This window comes from Balearica regulorum, chromosome Z (assembly GCF_011004875.1).
Source record: "Balearica regulorum gibbericeps isolate bBalReg1 chromosome Z, bBalReg1.pri, whole genome shotgun sequence".
In the NCBI taxonomy this organism is placed as follows: Eukaryota; Metazoa; Chordata; class Aves; order Gruiformes; family Gruidae; genus Balearica; species Balearica regulorum.
Window position 1 is genome coordinate 61,915,735 of NC_046220.1, and position 18,641 is coordinate 61,934,375.

The 18,641-nt window shown below is 44.1% G+C and overlaps 3 protein-coding genes across 4 annotated transcripts; all 3 read right to left on the reverse strand.

The window, feature by feature from the left end:
* Positions 1–141: 141 nt before the first annotated feature.
* On the reverse strand, positions 142–5,714 carry KGD4 (alpha-ketoglutarate dehydrogenase subunit 4). The gene is made up of 4 exons (XM_075739272.1): positions 5,614–5,714; positions 4,746–4,809; positions 1,684–1,886; positions 142–421 (listed from the first exon to the last, which is right to left on the reverse strand). Exons 1-4 carry the CDS (start codon positions 5,650–5,652, stop codon positions 404–406), a joined length of 324 nt encoding a protein of 107 aa, XP_075595387.1. The 5' UTR covers positions 5,653–5,714; the 3' UTR covers positions 142–403.
* A 136-nt stretch (positions 5,715–5,850) lies between these two features.
* CENPH (centromere protein H) lies at positions 5,851–13,887 on the reverse strand. The gene is made up of 9 exons (XM_075739271.1): positions 13,425–13,887; positions 13,237–13,292; positions 12,525–12,573; positions 12,020–12,094; positions 11,296–11,352; positions 10,297–10,360; positions 9,999–10,050; positions 8,639–8,802; positions 5,851–6,769 (listed from the first exon to the last, which is right to left on the reverse strand). Exons 1-9 carry the CDS (start codon positions 13,505–13,507, stop codon positions 6,677–6,679), a joined length of 693 nt encoding a protein of 230 aa, XP_075595386.1. The 5' UTR covers positions 13,508–13,887; the 3' UTR covers positions 5,851–6,676.
* A 312-nt stretch (positions 13,888–14,199) lies between these two features.
* CCNB1 (cyclin B1) lies at positions 14,200–18,230 on the reverse strand. Of its 2 annotated transcripts, XM_075740471.1 has the most exons (9): positions 18,110–18,230; positions 17,202–17,522; positions 16,800–16,982; positions 16,252–16,410; positions 15,792–15,866; positions 15,630–15,719; positions 15,053–15,193; positions 14,654–14,764; positions 14,200–14,387 (listed from the first exon to the last, which is right to left on the reverse strand). In XM_075740471.1, exons 1-9 carry the CDS (start codon positions 18,128–18,130, stop codon positions 14,280–14,282), a joined length of 1,209 nt encoding a protein of 402 aa, XP_075596586.1. In that variant the 5' UTR covers positions 18,131–18,230; the 3' UTR covers positions 14,200–14,279. The 2 variants fall into 2 exon arrangements, with proteins under 2 accessions (XP_075596586.1, XP_075596585.1); XM_075740470.1 differs by having other exon boundaries at positions 15,630–15,866.
* Between the last annotated feature and the right edge of the window lie 411 nt (positions 18,231–18,641).

Sequence of the window (18,641 nt, forward strand, 5' to 3'; positions counted from 1 at the left end):
CGACCAAAGCTGTGTAACTGTTGAGAACAACCACAGTGCCTCAGCCATCTCTGAGAATACTTCAGCGGCCCTTTCCTGCCCATAAAATCATCCCTGAGGAGACAAATTCATCTTTTCAAGTAGAAAATGAAAGTAACTCAGTTATATTGTCAAGTTTGCAAACGGCTAATCAGAAAAATATTTTAATGCTGTGGACATCATGTATATTCAATTGCCGGTTAGCCATCAACAGAAAATCCTTCTCAATCACAAATTAATATACGGTATGTTGTGTCAAACTTCTCACCCTTCGTATGGGTTTTTATTAAAGCTATTAGTATACAATTATTTAATTAAGGAAATCCCTTTATTGTGAATACAACGCTTCATTCCTCAATGGTGGCCAACGAACTACCGTCCATACTTATTCTGGACCTCCACGCTGTAAAAGAAAAGCAGACAGTTAAATACATTCCACTAAAAAAGGAGGAAAAGAAGATCAAATCTTTTAAACTGTTACAGACTAACAAAGTTCTAGATTTAATTTCTGATTTATACATTGATTTTTAATCTATAAAAGAACATGCACAGAGTGTCAAATATCAGCATCTACCAGTATCAGCTCCATTTTTTCCAGGAGAGAATACAAAAAGAATGACACCTGCAACCTACAGTTACAGCTGCTTCCGCTTCTCTCACTCTGAAGAAATCTGACCTGTAACTCACTTTAGAAAGGTCTGACAAACACAGCAGCAGTGAACACCAGTTTTAGAATATTTTTCACTGCCCAAATTCCAAAGTAAAAACAAAATCAAGGTGAGGCATTACAATCTATATGAGAAACCAGAAAGTTATTCATTATTTGCCAACAAAATTATTTTACAACTCACCATTAGAAAATTTATGCTAGAGGTCAAGAAATGTGTTACTATGGGAAATAACTAATTTTATTTCTAATTGTAATACCCTTACCATATATATGCAGGAAAACGGATGTCTTCTACTAACATGATTACACTGTAGGTGTCCTTATTTAACAAAGCTGTGCAAGTGTCTTTTCATTTTGAACTCACACGTATTGTGTGCACAAGTTCTTAAAATTTTGTGCATTCTCCCTTTTTAAGCATCAGTGATGGCAAATGAGAATTGTTACGGAACAAAAACAGATTTTTCTTGCCTTTCGTGTACAATGCCATATTTGCAAATATTGAAGAAGATATTTGTATCAAGTTTAATAAAATATTTCCACTACTAGAAATACAAGAGTTAACTTACTAATAAATAACTTATAAAAACTAGTTTGAGAAATATTTTGGACTTCAGTCACCTGAAAATAGCCTTTGCTGGTCTGAAAGCAGACTCCTGTGCTCCTGTCCAGCCCATTCACATTACACATTAAACAGCTGTTACAAAACAGGTAGGGACAGGGATTAACGTTGGCTATGCCTATCGACAGCCATCTGCATGTCTTTTTTAAGTCCGTATGTCTCCACTCAGGGACACCACAAGCTACTAATTAGTGAGAGTTGGGTACCTTGTGTATTAAGAATTTGTAGTTTGCGTATTGGGCATCAAAGCCATGAAAGCTGGGATCGCATCCTTACCGAGAATTACAGATACCAGATTTGAAACTTTGAAGTAGGTGCAGAAATAAGCTACATGCTAGGTAGATACAGACAATACACACCAACACATGAAACTTACTTGAATATATTCAATCTCTTCATCTGACATAAGTTTCCTTCTGTATTTCTGAGGTAAGGTTCTTGCTAGTTCGGAAGTGTCTGGTGTACCTTGTACTCTACTAACAGCAGAAATATTTTGAAATGCCAGTGATCTGCCTCCTGCAGACCCCTGTGCTTTTGAAGCATGGAGAGATGGCACACTTGCTTGTAGAGATTCCTGTACTGAAACCCAGATTGCAAAACCATTTACAGAGATACAGCAAGGCTTTAAAATTAATTAATGAGCACCCAATAAAAGTTACCAGTTATTGATTATTTTCTTCATTATAACAAATACTTCAAAGAATTAAGACACTCTACTTCTCACAACCTGTTTTTATTGTTGTTAAAAACAGTGAAAAAATTCAGACAGTGAAAGAAAGCATGTTTGAGTGGCAGAAACACCGATATGGAAACAGAAGATAAATGAGTGTACATCCTAACAAAGACTTTTTCACTGGGAAGCTGTACTTAGAGAAAAAGCATGAAATATCCAAATTGTGTGTGTGTGTAGGCAATTATGTAGAAAGATAAGTAACATAATTAACTAAGATCCACTGAGATGCTGCTTTTTGTTTACTGTGACTGTAAAGACAGACAAGTGAAAAAGAGGTAGAGGCTTACAGAAAGATAAAGCTCCCAACTATTAACATACCATAACGTGCAATGCAGCGTTGTACCCATTTGTAATATTACAAAGTAGCAGCATATCAAATTTTGTTAATGATGTGCAGAATGACCACCAACTATCGGGCACCAGTAACCAATGTTAGCAAAATGCAGAGACCAACGAGTGCAGGAAGTACTTCACAGGCGAGGGCCAGGAGCTAGACTTAAGGCATTCACATTAGAGAAGGCTCCTTAAGTTTGAGGAAGGGAAGCAGATAACAAAAGGGCACTGTTGTCAGTGTCAGCATGCTGAATCTTAGCCTGTCCCACCATGGCTGATTTTACAATGGAAGTACGCAATTACCTCACCAGGCAGGACGCAGTCCCACAGCAATTTGTTTACTTCGTAAGCACGCAGACCTCTATATATAAGGTTAAAACACCTGATAAAGCAGAATGCTTCCACAGGAAGCCCCTTTCAATGCTCCTGAAAAATGAGCAAGACAAATGCAACACCTGAACAGCTGGGACAGAGGGACTACATTAAATAAGCAGCACTAAGACTGGATGAGTCAAAGAAGGCAAGGAGTTAAAATACCACAGCATTGCCTGCCTCTCTCCCTCCTGCCTGCAACAAGATCAATGAGGACAAAGGAGAGGAGCCAGTTTTAGCCACAGTGAGTCTGAGTCAATAGCAGGATTGGGAGATCAAACACCTGCAGCAATGTGATCAAACCACCATTGGTTTAAAAAAAAAAAAAAGCCACCATTGAGAGGCACATTCAGCAGCTCTCAGTCAGAAGACTGTATCCGAAAGTCCCAAGTTGATCAGGTGGTTCAGGAACAATGGAAGGTCCCAAACAGTGAGGAAGAAGAGAGACCATCAGAAGGAGCATATTCTGAAGAGGGGGCATGCCATTAAGCTGAAATTTTAAAATTTAAGAGCAGGAGACAGAAGGAACACAGGATGAAAACAGAAGAAATAGCTGTTTGTCAACTTTCTAACAACACACAGCTGGAATAGTTTTGGCAGGTAATTACTACAAAGTATTTTTGTTTCAAGAAATAACACATCTTATATATGAAAAATCAAGAAACAGTTTTTCTGAGTTTGTTTCATACATCACAAAAATGTCTAGAGATTTGTCAAGCATTTTCCTCCACTGCATGTTTCAAAGTCTGAAGTGTACCTGGAGTAGATGCATTAGCCAATTAAAAACATCAGAAGTCAGGACTCAAAAGTACCAGACTTAATACTGCTGTTGCTTTAGCTCAGATACAGTCTCTAAATTTTTCCCTTCCCTCTTTGAGACCATCATGTTGCTGTAGTAATACAGTAAAAGAATTTGGCTGCCCTTTCAAGCACCCATGTCCCTAAAAGCATAGTCTTGATCTGCAGAGCTCTGGTTTGCTACGTAGAAGCACCAGTCTGGTACAGCGAAACACAGTTATTGCTACAGCATTCAAGCAAGGTGAGGTAGATTGCAATTTACTAATCAGCTGACAGATCCTGATTAAGGTAGAAAAGTCTAACATACTCAAAAGATACAGTCACAAAAATCTTAGGATGCAGAGCTAATGAGGTAACACATTTTCAAGCCTTTGAGAAAGCAGTTTGCTGGCATGAGAGGTGGTAGATTTGGCTGAACTGTACATAACATACAGAATTCTAAATCACAAACATGATAATGCTGTGGCAAATAACATGGTACAGAATAATTTCTAAACAAGTGAGAATAACATAACAGAGCTTCTTAAGATGTCTCCTACCTCAGTTTCAAATGCTTTCTTGACTCAAAAGGAATATTAAACCAACATATCACTCACGTAACTTTGATGTCTAAATGTAACAGTATTGTGAGTCCTATAAATATCAACATAGTTATAGGTATAAAAATTAATGTCAAAGATCGCAATGAAATTAATTTTTTCTCAGCATTAATTAGCAGCACAAGGAAACACTTCTTAAAATGTACAGTGGGATGGGTCTCCCAGCTGTAATCAGGGTTTTAAATACCACAGACATCACACACTCCAACTGAGAAAAGAGATGAGGTAAACACATCATCAACATAATTTCTGCAAATATCACCGAATACCTAAGACTGCTTCAAACTGACTTGGGCACAATCATTTCAAGCAACTTTGGAAAAATGGGACTTTATATACAAGTAGAAAAATGACACTGGAAATCTTCAGGAATCTGCCTTGACCCAGAAATGAAGACATGCATGTATTACGTCTATTCCCACAGTTGTATAGCATCTGTAAAGGAAGAGTCAAAGAGTTGCCTTCAAATTAGAACAAGCATGCTTCAGAAACCCTGCTCAAAATCAGTCATGTAGTTGAAGCAGAAAAACTGTGTACTGGTTCTTAAATAAAACAATGCAAAGAAAGGTGGCGCAAGTTGTACCTAGAGATTAAATAACTTACTTTTAGGTCTTGGACTACTCTTTCTGTCCGGGAACTTAATTAATGGAGTATGCGGCTTGACTACCTAGAACAAGGCAAGGTAGTAGGAGAAACAGGGAGAGTAAAATATATTTCTAGACACACATTACCTTCAAAATAATAAAACAGAACATACAACGTATTAAACCACCACTTCTATACCACTGCTTTCTGCACCACCACTCTGATAAACTGACTACTTCTTAATGTTCACCCACGGAGAAATTTCACCTTTAAAGGCGTTCCTCCCCTCTAACGTCCCGAGCAGGAAAAAGTGCTCTCGTCCTCTTCTCACAGCAATAAGGGTGTGTGCGTGCAGAAACAGCTACCAGAGTCGCATAAACGCGATCATAGAGTTTCAGCACATGGAATCGCTCACTCTGCTCTGCCTGTACATATTTGTTCAGCTGGCTGGACGGGATTAAAAAAACTTCCATTAAGAAAAAACTATAAATTATAAAGCTTGGTAGCCGAAGCCACGCAGCTCATTTTTGAAACGCGTCTTTTGAAGAAGCCTCCACGCCTCACCTTCACCTTGAAGCGGGATGGCTTACAAAGGAGATGCTGGCTCACGCCCTCCCCTCTTGAACAGCGTACAAAAGGGAACGGGCTGCCCTACAGCATCCTTTGGGCCCACAGAACCGGGCACCGGCACCAACCGACCGGCGACACCGGGCGGGCCCCACCGCACACTCCTTCCCCCGCGCCAAGGACACCGGCCTCCTCGGCGGCGCCTCAGGCCCCGGCCGCCTCAGGCCCGGGCGGCCGCACGCAAGGCGAGACCCGCCGCCCGAATCGGGCTGCTGGCCTCAGCCGCGCCCCTCTCCCTCCGCAGGCCGAGCGCCGTTACCTGAACAACCCTTGTGGCGGCCGCCATCTTACTGCCCATGGTGACCCCCGGCCGCCGCGTCCCTCCGCCCGCGCCTGAGGGGCAGCGCCGGGCCCCGCCCACAGCGGACGAGGCCCCGCCCACAGCGGGCGTGGTCACGCCCGCTGTGGGCGGGGCCTCGTCCGCTGTGGGCGGGGGCCGGCCCTAGAGCTAAGCCAAAATACAAAATAAAGCAAAACAAAACAACCCACAGAACACTTCGAGTAAAACAGTGGTTTATTTTTATTGGATCAAGACAAGTCCCATCCACCTGTTAAAAGCTGCTATTCATTTACTAAATTGAAAGCAACAATATTTCACTACGGTTTGACTAATTTTCTCCAAACATAAAGCAAAAATGCATGTATCAATAGAAAAATATATTTAAAAATACTGCTCAGCAGCACAGTCGATAGCATGATGTCACCTCTTCCATTTTATCTGCATTTTGCCCAGGGTTGTCATTTTGCTACATGGGATGGCACCTACCGGTTGCACCTACAGCCGGATGTTCTGCTTAGCTAATCAGCATATAGCACAGTCACAAGTGACCGTTACAATTAAGAGTACAATCTTTTTGGTATTTAAAATTATACATCATGCTTTAATTAAAAAAAGCAAACAAAACCCCAAAGACTGTGTTAACTAAGTTTTGCAGTTTGGGCTTTCTGCAGGGGCAGAGCAGGGTCATGCATCCTGTAGGTGCCCAGGGGAAGAGGAAAGAAAGGGCAAAGCCTTACATAAAAGCTGGAAATATAGACATTATTCCTATTTCTTGTGTTATTGCTGCCTTTCAGAGGGAAATGAGCTCTTGGGACAGGACAGCTATGTGTTAAAACATTTGTTGTGTGCCAGGAGTTAAATTTAATTAAATTTAACTAACAGAGTTGCGTGGCCACATTCCAAGTCTCTAGAGAGAATAACTATTTCCAGAAAGGTTAGATTTTCAAATTCCTAAAGTGTGCTTTCATGATGCACATTAATCTACCAAGTTTAAAACACTGATTATATATACTGCATAAAATGAAACACCGTTACTCTTGGTTCAAATAAAATTGACATTTTTTTCAAGCTGTAGAACAATTTCCCTTAAAGATGGATCTTCTGCCCAGTTAACTCTGCTTGCAATTATGATATTCTATAAGAAAGAAAATATTATTGGTTAAAAAAAGCATTTAAAAGGATTATTCCTAGTAAAATCTCTCAAAAGCTGTCTGGTTTTTAATTTTTAATTTGGAAGCCCTTGAAATTCACAGCAGTGTTTCAAGTAGCGGGAAAAGGGGCAGAGGAGAAAGGGAAGTATCAGTTTAGATCCTCTTGTCATTACATAGGCAAAAAAAAAACCCAACAGTGCTTTGAATTTCCTAGAGGTGCTTGCACGCCGTCCCTATTTTAAATATAGAAATTTAGACTTGTGGGGTTTTGAGGGGTTTTTTTGTGGATTTTTAAAAAAATAAACAACAAAACCCACCAAAACCCACCCGAAATAAAGTTTGCCTCAAACACAAGATAACACAGTTAACATCTCACCCTGCCATTCTGGATTGAAAATGAGAATTATTAAATCTAACCAAAGAAGATTTGCTCTACTTATGGCTCAGAAGATTTCAGGAATACAAAACCAGAAGATAATTCTAGGAATCTAATCTAAACCCCAATAAAATGTTTAATTTCTTGTTCCCCATTTGAGATGTAACATTGTTATCAAAGCAAACTAGTAGTAGATATAGCATGCAATACAGAAACCTGTGGCTCACAGAATCACGGAACGGCAGGGGTTGGAAGGGACCTCTGGAGATCATCTAGTCCAACCCCCCTGCTAGAGCAGGATCACCTAGAGCAGGTTGCACAGGATGGTGTCCAGGTGGGTTTTGAATATCTCCAGATACACAAGCTCTCTGGACAGCCTGTTCCAGTGCTCGGTCACCCTCAGAGTGAAGACCTTTTTCCTCATGTTCAGATGGAACTTCCTGTGTTCCAGTTTGTGCCTGTTTCCCCTTGTCCTGTCCTCTCTGTCCTTGAAATTCTTGTGATTATCCAAATTCACAACATGGTTATATCCTGTCTTCTACCTGAAGCCCTCCAATATATTATCTTTTCTCACTAGTTTAAATTTTTTAAATAAACTTTGTGTGCCCTTAACTGGGATTTCATAACCCGTTTGCTAAACTCAAGAGCACTGCAACTGCAATTCACCATGCCTCCCATCCTAGTCCTTAGGTCACGGCTCTACGTGGCCAGGTGACGGAGACCAGGACAGATCACACAGCGAGAGGCAGATTACCAGCCTGCAGGACAGCATACATGACCTTCGGTAGAGTCCCTCTCAGCACAGGATGCTGCAGGAGGCCCTTCCACCCTACCCCAAATCATGAGGTTTTCTTCCTCACTTCGTGTGACTCCAGACCACCTGCCAACCAGCTGTGTGGATATGGACTAGTTGGCAGCATCTGATACATGGGAACTGAAAGGTTGAAGGCTACACCCCTGAAAGTATTTGGAGAATGGCCATGGCTGCAGGCCAAGGCTGCGTTGGGTGACACAAACAAAGAAGCGCCGTGTGGTCAGAAGGGGCAGATTGAGGATCAGCAGTCTGGCTCACTGGTATCATGGGATTAAAACTACTTGTTTTTCTTAACTGTGAGATGGGGGAACTGATTTGCAGGGGGTCTAGGGGTGATTCTCAGCATAAGGAAATACAGCCAGCGCTGTGACAGACATTCTCTGAGAGAATGCATTATTTTTGTACTCTTAAGGGAACAAAGGAATAAAGATAGATTGCCTCTAAACTCTGTAAATAATTATCCCAAAGAAGTTTGTGACAACTTCATGCTTTTAGCCTTTAAAGCAATAGTTTTCCTTTCACACAGCAGTTTTTTCCAGTACCATCATTACTTAAAGTTTTCAGAAAACACAATTTTGTTTGAAGCTACATTTACCATACACTATGTTATCTTGATTGTGATGCAAAACTGCAAACTTGCTTCTAAAAGCTACAATACATTACCTGGAACACATTTTGAATTATTGTAGTCATCTGTCTCTCTCTTTCAAAGTCATTATGTATCTTCTCCATCATTTTGGTCACTTTCACAGATGCTTGTTCCTCCTTTTGTTTTTTCATCATGGTATGAATTTGCAGTAGTTTCTGTTCTCCAACTTTTTTTAGTGCTGTTCCATTATTAGGAAAATGAAGTGTTAAGAAGTAGTTAGGTGAGCAGTAGAACTAATGATATGCCATTTTCCTCACAGACGTCTAAAGCACTTTCACTGCAATAACCCTAACTCCACGCTCCACCCTCCACCCCTTCCCTCCAATATACCTCAAGATCTCCCTTTCACACAGGAGGCACCATGTGCTGTTGGCTACCTGGTATCAAAATACATTAATTGGTTCCCTGGATGCTAGCAAAACAGAAAGGACTTTGTATGCTGTCTTGCATTTCCATCAGACATGGACAGCAATGTGAACACCTGTCCTACACGACTTCTTTGGTTGTCACAACTTTTATAGGCAGAGGTGTTTAAGACCTTTTCCCCTTTTTCAAATTTGACTGAAACCAAATTAAAGTCACACAAGGGACATATGGACAACAACAGTGATTATTACTAGCTTTTGATAGGAAATCAGACTAAAAACTAGACTGAATAAAACCATTTAGGGACAGTTCACACATAGAAAGAATGCTGACACAGCATGCCTTCCCTTATTTCCAAAGATATCGGGGATGCTCATTTTCCCTATGAAGACAGGTATTTCATTGTGTTTGTTCACTACTGTCAACATATGCACCACTTCCTATGCATGAAACAACTATTGTTAAAACTGTGGGCAAACCTGGTCATGTGACAGTAGGAGCATTCAAAAAACATATTTACCTTATTAATTTGTAAAGATTGACTTTCACATCTAAATTTGACTCACTCTAACAAGTCTACTGAATACCAACATGTACACTATTATGAGAGTTCTAAGTAAATCCCCTCCTCTATTCTGCAAGCATTTCATAAAGGTGTGGTCTGACAAAAATTAAAAATCCCTTAGGTGTTGTAGGACTGATTTAAATTACTAAGTGATATGTAATTTTATGGGGAGTTTACCCTAAATAATGAAACACCACCACATTCTTTTAGAGTATCTTCTTGCATCTCTCATTCTAACATGACAGTCTCATGCTCAAGTACACAACACATCAGCTCATTTTTACAGTACTTCCCACTCTTTTCAGATGTTTTCAGCCTTTCCAACTGTGTTGGAGAGCTTCACAGTTACTTCAGATGTAAATTCATATTGCTACAGGAAGAACTTTAAAATATGAACTGTACATTCAAATATAAAACAAAGTCAATATAACTAAGACACTTACATAATCTTTTCCTTTTAATGTCAAGCAATTTCTGTTCCTTCTCACGTGCTTGCTGAAACAAAACAAAAGAGTGTTTCCTAGACTCTAGGCTTCAAAAAATTTTGAAAGATGATAATTCAATCCACCACAGCAGTTAAGGGCAGCCCTAGAAGCAGACTTTCTTACATACTAACTTTAAGTAATCACTTCAGTAATTTTAACTCCCTTGTGCCATCCTGTTACTTTCAAATTGTGCTCCTGCTGGTGCTGAGGTTGGTAAACACGCCCAAATGCAACAGAAGCTATGACTACCACTTACCTGCTGATACTCAATTACTGCCACACTGAGCTTTACTATGTGTTTCATAGTTTCCATGATCATTCTAAGGAAAGAAACACAGTTGCATATCTTAACACCATTAATATGAGTCAAGAGCATAAATGTTTAAGCAAGGTTATTTGGATTAAACAAAAAAATACTTATTTCCCCGAATGCCAAAATAAAGCATACTTGTTTGGCTATGGTTTTGTTTTGTTTTTTTTTTTTTTTAAACACAAACTGTACCCTTTCATTTTTACAGTTATTATATGAAGTATTATTGTAGGGGCCAAATAATCCCTTTATTTCCCTCTCACTTTTCCTAACATTTCATTTAGGTCTGTCTAACATTTCAAATCATAGAGCTTGGAAAGCACCAAGGAACCCGAGCCATCTAAGAATGGCTAACAATTGGAGCTCCTGAATTCTGGTGCATGGTGGGAACATTGTGGAGATGCAATGTGTTCAGCTGTATTTCTGACAGAAACTAAATTTCTCATATTAGACTTCATATGTGTGCATCTGTCAATATTGGGCAGGAAATTAAAAACTGATTTTAAACATGTTGGAAACTTTCAGTTCTTTTTCAAAGACATTAAGCTCCTACACAATTAATTAACAAAGGCAGCAAAGCAGAGGCATGCCTCTGTTATAAGCCTGTAATATGTGCTCAGCTGTTATTAATGCATGAGTTACCTGCATTTAAGACAAAAAAACTGTAAACTACAAACAGTTCTCACTAGTGAATCAAAAATTATGACCTCTGTAATCAAAGGTTAGTTAATTCAGAGCCCTGAATTCAGGGTAAATCCACCCTGTCTATAAGAGGTCTGATCATGCTGATTCTAGCCAGAAGGTGGACTGTATATAATTCAGTAAAAACTAGAAGAAGGAAGCTTGCTTTTAAAAAAGGTACAATGAAATAACGTAGAAACGTGTCACATTAAACTGTGTAAAGTCCATTCCTTTCTAGCCATCCTTTCCCCAAGAACACCTTACCGTGAGTCATCGTCATTTTGCTTCATTTTGTTTCGGAGTGCAACCATAAGTTGGATCCTGCATAGTATGGGGAAGAAACATATAACTCATGAGAACTGATAAGAAATTGAGAGAAATAAATTTAGAGGAATAATTGAAGAGGTATTTCCAAGGTTCCATTTATGTCCACTTCCACATCGGAATTATATACATACAATACTCAGTACCTTTTAAATATCACACTTAAATAAGGGGGCTTAACTCTCAGGACAAGAAAGGTGTATCAATGATTATTTGTGAGAGTGACAACTCCGTTCTCTCTTGCCATAGTCAATCACCATTAATCCCAGAGTCTGCAGAAGGGAAACTGGGCAAAGGTGGGAATTCAAATGAACAGTCATGTAACAGAGGAGACCTACTTCCACCTTTTCACAGGCATTTGTAAATGACTACCAAGAAATATGTTTACCGATTCATACCGTCAGACTCACACAATTTTGCAGGAACCTTTGAGTTTACACATTTCAACTTGTAGGTTGTTTTTTTTTTTTTTTTCCCCTGTTCTCTGCAGTATCTCCATCTGCATTCCTACTGGTTCAATGGTACTAAAATCTCTCTTGTTTGGAACACACACCATGTAACTTTGAATTCCTGTTTTAATCAGAATTATGTATATGTGCATGTATGTGTGCACACATAAACAAACAGAAAATAAACCTCCAAATAAACAGGAAGAAAATTCTACCTTTGCAAGGCTAATGTCTTGTTCTGGAAAGACACTTTTGCTTCCTCCACATTTCTTTGCAAATCTTGTCCATTACTGAAGGAAAAAAACAACAACACAACAAAAGCCCATCCAAACAGCATGAAGATGATAAAAAACTGTAAAGCAGTATCACATTTTTAACTTGGTCTCCATCTGTTTAAAGCAAGACTTTTTCCTGTAAACCACAAATCATTAAGGTCAGAAGTATTTTAACATGCATATTAGTGAATTCTAGCCATCACAAGAAGGACTGCAAATTTAGAAGCCACATCAGACACAGAACTACACTAGGAGACTGAGTAAAATATTTCTTCACTGCGTTTTCTCTTAATTTCCTTTATTTTCACTAGACTCCTGCAAAGTACTGATCATTAATCCAGAGATTTACGAAGGAGTAAAGAAGAAAACCTCCAAGTTCAGTTCTCAACCCTTCTCCTGTTTATTTTAAAACACATCAAAAGTTTGAAATTATTCAATGACATACTTCATGGTAAAGTTTTCTTCAAGGATGTGACCATGGCAAATTTCTTGACCTGCAAAGAAAGAACATCACTAGAAAGCACAACCGAGACTTTTAAATACAATCGACAGAACGTAAAGGATAAGTAGTTTGATGGCTATACTAACAAGGTATTTCTTATTCCTACCTCCACGTCTTATCAAATCTTCCACTGTTAGACTACAGTATCAATCAGCTGCACCAGAGAAGTAATTAGGCTTTAAAATATTTCCATTTAGCTCTTTTTAGACGTGCCAGAGCTGGCTCACAGCATTGCTCTGTACACGCAGCTGACTGGTTCAGTGGAAGAGGACGCGGGTTACGGAAACACAATGGGAACAGGAAGAAACACCTTAAATCAGTATTGCTGCCAAACACTTTGGCAGACTTTTGGTGAGACTTCAGCCCCAGTGATCAGATTCCTGACAACTGTCGTCACGTGCCAGAGGAACCCCAAGTGAAAACCCAAGAGAAGAAAGGGCAGCGGGCAATAATCGCAATAATCAAACACGTCTCCAAGAGCTGTCTAGAAAAAGCCAGTGAGGTGCTCAGCCAAGAAAAACATTTCATTATCACAACGAGCACTTCTAATAAATGTATTTTTTAAAACAGATATACTGGCCACATCGCATTCTTTATTCCCGTAACATCACGTTGAGAAGAAGCACAAGGGGTTGTTGGAGGGGGGTAAGCTTACCGGCACGAACTGCAGCGCTGCACTCCATGAGCTGCTGCTTCATCTGGTCCCTCAGGCTGGCGCAGAAGCAGAGCGACAACGGTCAGAGCCCGCGCCGCGGCCCGGCAGAGCTGGCGCTGAGGCGGCCCCGCCGCAGTCCCGGCCCCCCCCGGCCCCCCCCCCCCCCCCCCGCCCGCCCCAGCACTGACCGGAGCAGCATCAGGATGTTCGGCTCGGGCTCGGGCTCAGCCTCGGCCGCCGCCGCGCCCAGCTCCCGCTGCAGGGACTCCATAGCCGCGCCTTCAAACGTCCCGCGCGCGCTCCTCGGCAGCGCTGCCGGCGATTGCTTCTGCCTGATGAGGCGGGGCTCCCCAGCACACCCACACCCCCCCCCGCTTCCGCCCAACTGCGGAACTCTTCTTCTCTACCGGCGCCCGGCCGCCAGGCGGCGCTGCGGGAGGAGGCTGCTGTGGGGCGGCAGCCGGGGGCTCGGCGCGGCGCGCGCCAGTCGCTGAGCTTATTCCCCACCCAAAACCTCCCAGTAAAAAAACCAACAAACCCAACAAAAACCCCAACAAAAACCCCACGACAAAACCTAAACCCCTTACCTGTGGCGGGCACAAGAAGGGAAGACGACAGCAGCTCCTCCACCCAGCTATTTTTCAGGTAATTAAAAAGAAAAAACGGCAAGGGTGGCAGGCAAAGAACAATGATCACTTCTAAGGGAAGACACAGTACCTTCCTAGAGGTGGAGCTGATGATTAACAAAAATTTACGACAGTAAATAAATACTAAATTAATAGAGCCGCACTCCAACCCGAGCGAGGTGCCGCCACGCCAGCACTGCTGCCTGTGGAGCTCCCCGGAGGGCCGGGAGCCCGGCCTGGGCTGGCGCCTCTCGCCTGCCTCCGCAGGGAGGCCTCAGCTCTGGGAGGAAGTCAACTGCACGCACACAAGGAATACAAGTAAAAGACAATGCTAGTTTATTAAAAGGCATAAAACATACATACAGGAGACAGTATATACACAGTGCTAACATTTAGTATAAGTTCACAGAGCAGTTATTACTTTTTAATCAGAGGGTGGGCCAGATTCCATATAAGAGATGAATCCAGCTGTTCAATGGTACTTATCCTGGCATTTTTGCTGCTGGCATATTTGTTCTTGATTGCCTGCAGAAAGAGAAGTTTGCTTAAGTTTACCGTGTTCATAAACCTCCACTACTCCAGCTCATCTAAGGCTTGGCACTCAAGCCAAGCCCCTCCTAGCACACAGGACCGGTTCATGGCTGGCTCACGCCACTTTGGCAAGGTAGAAATCTTCTGCTGAAATAAGCAGGTCTGATCCAAGTCTGACAGCATTGGCTAAGCCAGCTTCAGAGCACCACGTATTGATACTTAACCACATACACTCCCCGCCTGCACCGCGAGATTCTTACTTTATGCATGGTAATGCCCTCATTCACAAGAATTAGGTTCTTTGCTATGTGCTGCATAACTGGGAGAAGATCACTCTCGGTATAAGCCATGTAGTGTTGCAGAGTTGGTGTCTGAAAGGAAGGGAAGTCATTAGACAAACCTACTAGAACAATCTGAGTATGCTGAGTTCTTTGTCTTCTGTTGGGTTTGGGCAATTGTGGTCTCTTGTCTCACAGGGGAGGGTTAACAGTTACTGCCCTACTTCTGTCCCCTTATAATGGGCCACGGGGAGACAAGAAGATGCTGAGATACCATGAGGGAAGTGGAAAGCATAGACACTTGGCCTAGAATGGCCTTTTAAGCTGGTGCACAAGCAGACAGAGTCCCAAACTAGGAGATGGTCTGACAGCATGACTTACCCACTCGCTTCCATTGAGGAGTTTCAGAGCCAAACAGGAAGCAGCTGATGCAGTCTTGGATGGAGGGAAGTGAACCATATCATAGTCCACAATGGACAACTCCATCAGGTACTTGGCCAGATTATGCTGTTCAAAGTCCACCTGCAGCAAGTCAGAGTTGAGTATTGGCTATCTCCAAGGCAAGAGCATTCTGTCAAGCCTTTGTTCAGTCAAGCAGGAAGAAATACTTCCTCAGCGAACGTTTTCAGAGCTGTAGGCTTGAAATTCAAGTGACTTAATCACAGAGCAGTTCTGAGCTGCATTAGGCTGCTCAGTCCTGGACCACTCCTTTCAATGGCAATCTAGCAGTCGCGTGCAGTACCAGGCAGGCATTTTAACTGTGGTTTTGGGTGGACTAGGCACACGTGACTAAAGCAGACAAACAAGGCCTGTTTCTAAACAGGAGACAGACCTCAAACAGGCTCAGTTGCTAAACTGTTGAAAAACTCACAAGTTTTGTACCATTTTAACAAGCTGCCACAGTCAAGTATTGCATTTTCCAGATGCTGCTTAAAGTAACACTTGTTTTCAGCATTACCTCTGCAATCTTTGACGCCCTTCTTAGGAAGTGTGGAGGGAGAGGGCAACCCAGACCAAAGTCCAGGGCTTGCAGGATCTTCATCTCCATCTGGCAGATTTGGAGCTTTGTGTAAGTGTGATCAGTTACATAAGTGAAGTCTCCAATGAGCGGGGGAAATACCTCTTCGTATTTGCTGGCAATGAACATAGCTGTGACACCAACTAGCTGCAACATCTTCTTGGAAACAGGGTTGTCCTGTAGTAATAAGCAGTAGAGATTTATCTGAATGACTTGCCTCAGAACACAGCTTTTCAAGGTAAAACAAGCCTTACATTGGCTACCTCAGGATGTTCATACTGGCATCTGCAGAATAACTGTACATCATCTGTTACCTATTGACATCTGCAGGGGCATTAGAAGGCTTTGAGATCAAAGCAGGGAGAGGAGGTAAGCACTTTTCATATATATCAAGTCACTGTTCATAGCCAAGAGGGTTACGTGGTACGTACAATTGGACATCAGATGCCCTTTGCTGGTCAACTGTATTTTGTTAAGGGTAACATGTCTAACCATGCGTGTTGTTACTGATCAGTGCTCATTATGCTTTAGCATTGCCTGACACTGGGCAAGAGACACTTACCTGCAGAAAGCGATCCATGATAGCAACTGCCATGTACAAGGTCTCCTGCTGGAGTCTGAATTTTACCTGTACTTGCACAAGCCAGTCTACTAGTATGGCACGCATGTTCCCATTGATTTCCTGGCCAGCCAGATATTTGGGTCTGACTGGTTGATTCTCCTGTGTGGAAGGAATAGGGTTAATACATCTAGTCACTTAGGTGAAGCATTTGCAATGCCTAGCCTGCGTTGCTTCTTAAGGCTTATCAAGAAGTTTAGTACAGGCATAGCCAGTAGGCTGGGCCACCAGGGCACAAGGTCTCTTTGTTTACTAGAAATGGGCTAGAAATAGAGCACGATACTAGTAGCACTAGTTGATTGGTCTAACAACCAGCGTCTGTTTATGTTATCAGCTGAGTTTAATCTTGTATTTTAAGTTGAGGGATCACTTATTAGTGCTCACTTATAGGTGAAAGTGAGTGAATACCAGCCCCAAGCCACACCTATAATGAGAGGTTCACTCTAAGTGTTAGCAGATGGCCCCTGCAGTTCTGACCTATTCCTACCAACCTCAAGGTCTCTCAGATACTTGTAGATGTCCTTCACGTAGTTGCTGCAGAGGTTTGGATCGCTACCATCTTTCTCATCTACATCTCCCACATCAAGCAAGACATCAGAAAAAGCCTGGCACAGCACGTCCTCTGATGGGGCACATCCAGATATTTCCATGGGGCTTGGAGATTGAGGCTCCAACTACAAGGAAATTTGGGATCAGTGTGGGCAAAGCCAAGGCTCCCATGGGGTGAGCTGAACCCAGCAGCCTTGCAGAGTGGGAGTGCTGCAGGGGCTCACGACCCCTATTTCAGGGCACTGAGTGAGCCCGTGCCCCCTGCTCAGCCCCTCTGCCACAGGAGCTGTGCAGACCGGGGCCGGGGAGGGGGCAGATGGCCCCAGGGAGGCTGTGGATGGTACCTGGGATGGGTCTGGCTGGTGCTCCAGCTTGGTTTCCAGGATTGGTGGCAACACCTCCTCTTTGGCAGCGGGCCTCATCGTCCCCCTAGTAGCCATCTTCACCAGGGATGTGGAGAACGTGGGCCTGGTGGGCGGCTCCCGCCTGCAGCCACCCTCCGTCACTGCCTTCTTCACGGCAGTCCGCGTCTTCTGCTCAGTGACACGGTTGCCGATGTCTCCCAGGGCAGTGCGGGAGAGCAGAGCCATCTTGGCGGCCGCCACCGCGCGCTTGGTGACAATCGGGCGGCTCTTCGCCGCGGCACCGGCCGAGGAGCGAGTGTGCTGCGGGGAGAGGGAGGGCGGTCAGCGGCACCGTGACAGGGGAGGAAGCGGAGGGGGGACCGGGTACCGGGCCTGCCCCCTGCACCCCGTGAGTTTGGCGGAGGGGGGACAGGAAGGATTGCACAGCTGCACTCCCGAAAATGGAGAGTTGGAGAAGGGGAAGTAGGGGAGAGCTACACGCATCCCCACTCCCCCCGCCCGAAACCGGAGGGCTAGAGGAGAGGAGTCGGGGGAAGGATTGTGCGACTGCTCCTCCCGCCCCCCCAAACCTGAAGATGTAAGGGGAGCCGGGGAGAACCGAGGGGGTGCCGCAGGAGAAGCGTGCGCGCACACCACCACCCTCCCCACCGAGGGGAAATGGGGGTGAATGGAAGATCTCAGGAGGGCTGCCCGGCTGCACCCCCTCTGCCTGCGAAGTCGGAGGGTTTCTGTGCGGGGGGAAGGGGAAAGGGAAGGAGGACGCGTTGGGGCCGCACGGCCGCTCCGGCTCCCCGCGCCCCCAGGTTAGGGCGAGCAGCGGGCGCGACGCCCCGCTCTCCTCCGCCGCGCTCTCCCGTACGTGCCGTGCCGGCCGGTCCCGTACTTACCCTGCCAAGCCTGAGAGCCATGACGGAGCAGCAGCCAGAGAATCAGAACCAGCCCAACCGCCGCGCATTTAAACTTCTCGACCGCCACCGCCCATTGGCCGTCCACTGCCTCTCTATTGGCTGGCCGTGGCCCCGCCCCAATGCGTTACCGTGGCGACCGGCGCCAGACGGCCACGAGACTTCGAAGAATGGGCGGGGCTACGCCCGCGGCGGGTGTGCGGGGGGCGGTGTGTGCGTGACCCACCCGCGCGCACCCCTGGGCCGGTTTCGGGCTTTTCTCCCCACGGGGGTCCCGGCCGCCACGGGAGCGCGTGGACCATCCGCGCAGTCTCTCCCGGGGGGTACAAGGAGAGCCGGGCCGGCGCGGGGGGGATACAGACGCGACGACAGAAGCACGGGGAAAAGGGCGTTTGATGGCGACCTCTCGGTGACGGTTCCGTCACGTCACAAGGGGCTGCTGTCAACAGCCGACGCCCAGGTCGAGGCCTTCGGACACGAGAAACGCCCGGCAAAGGCCCCGGACATGTGTTTT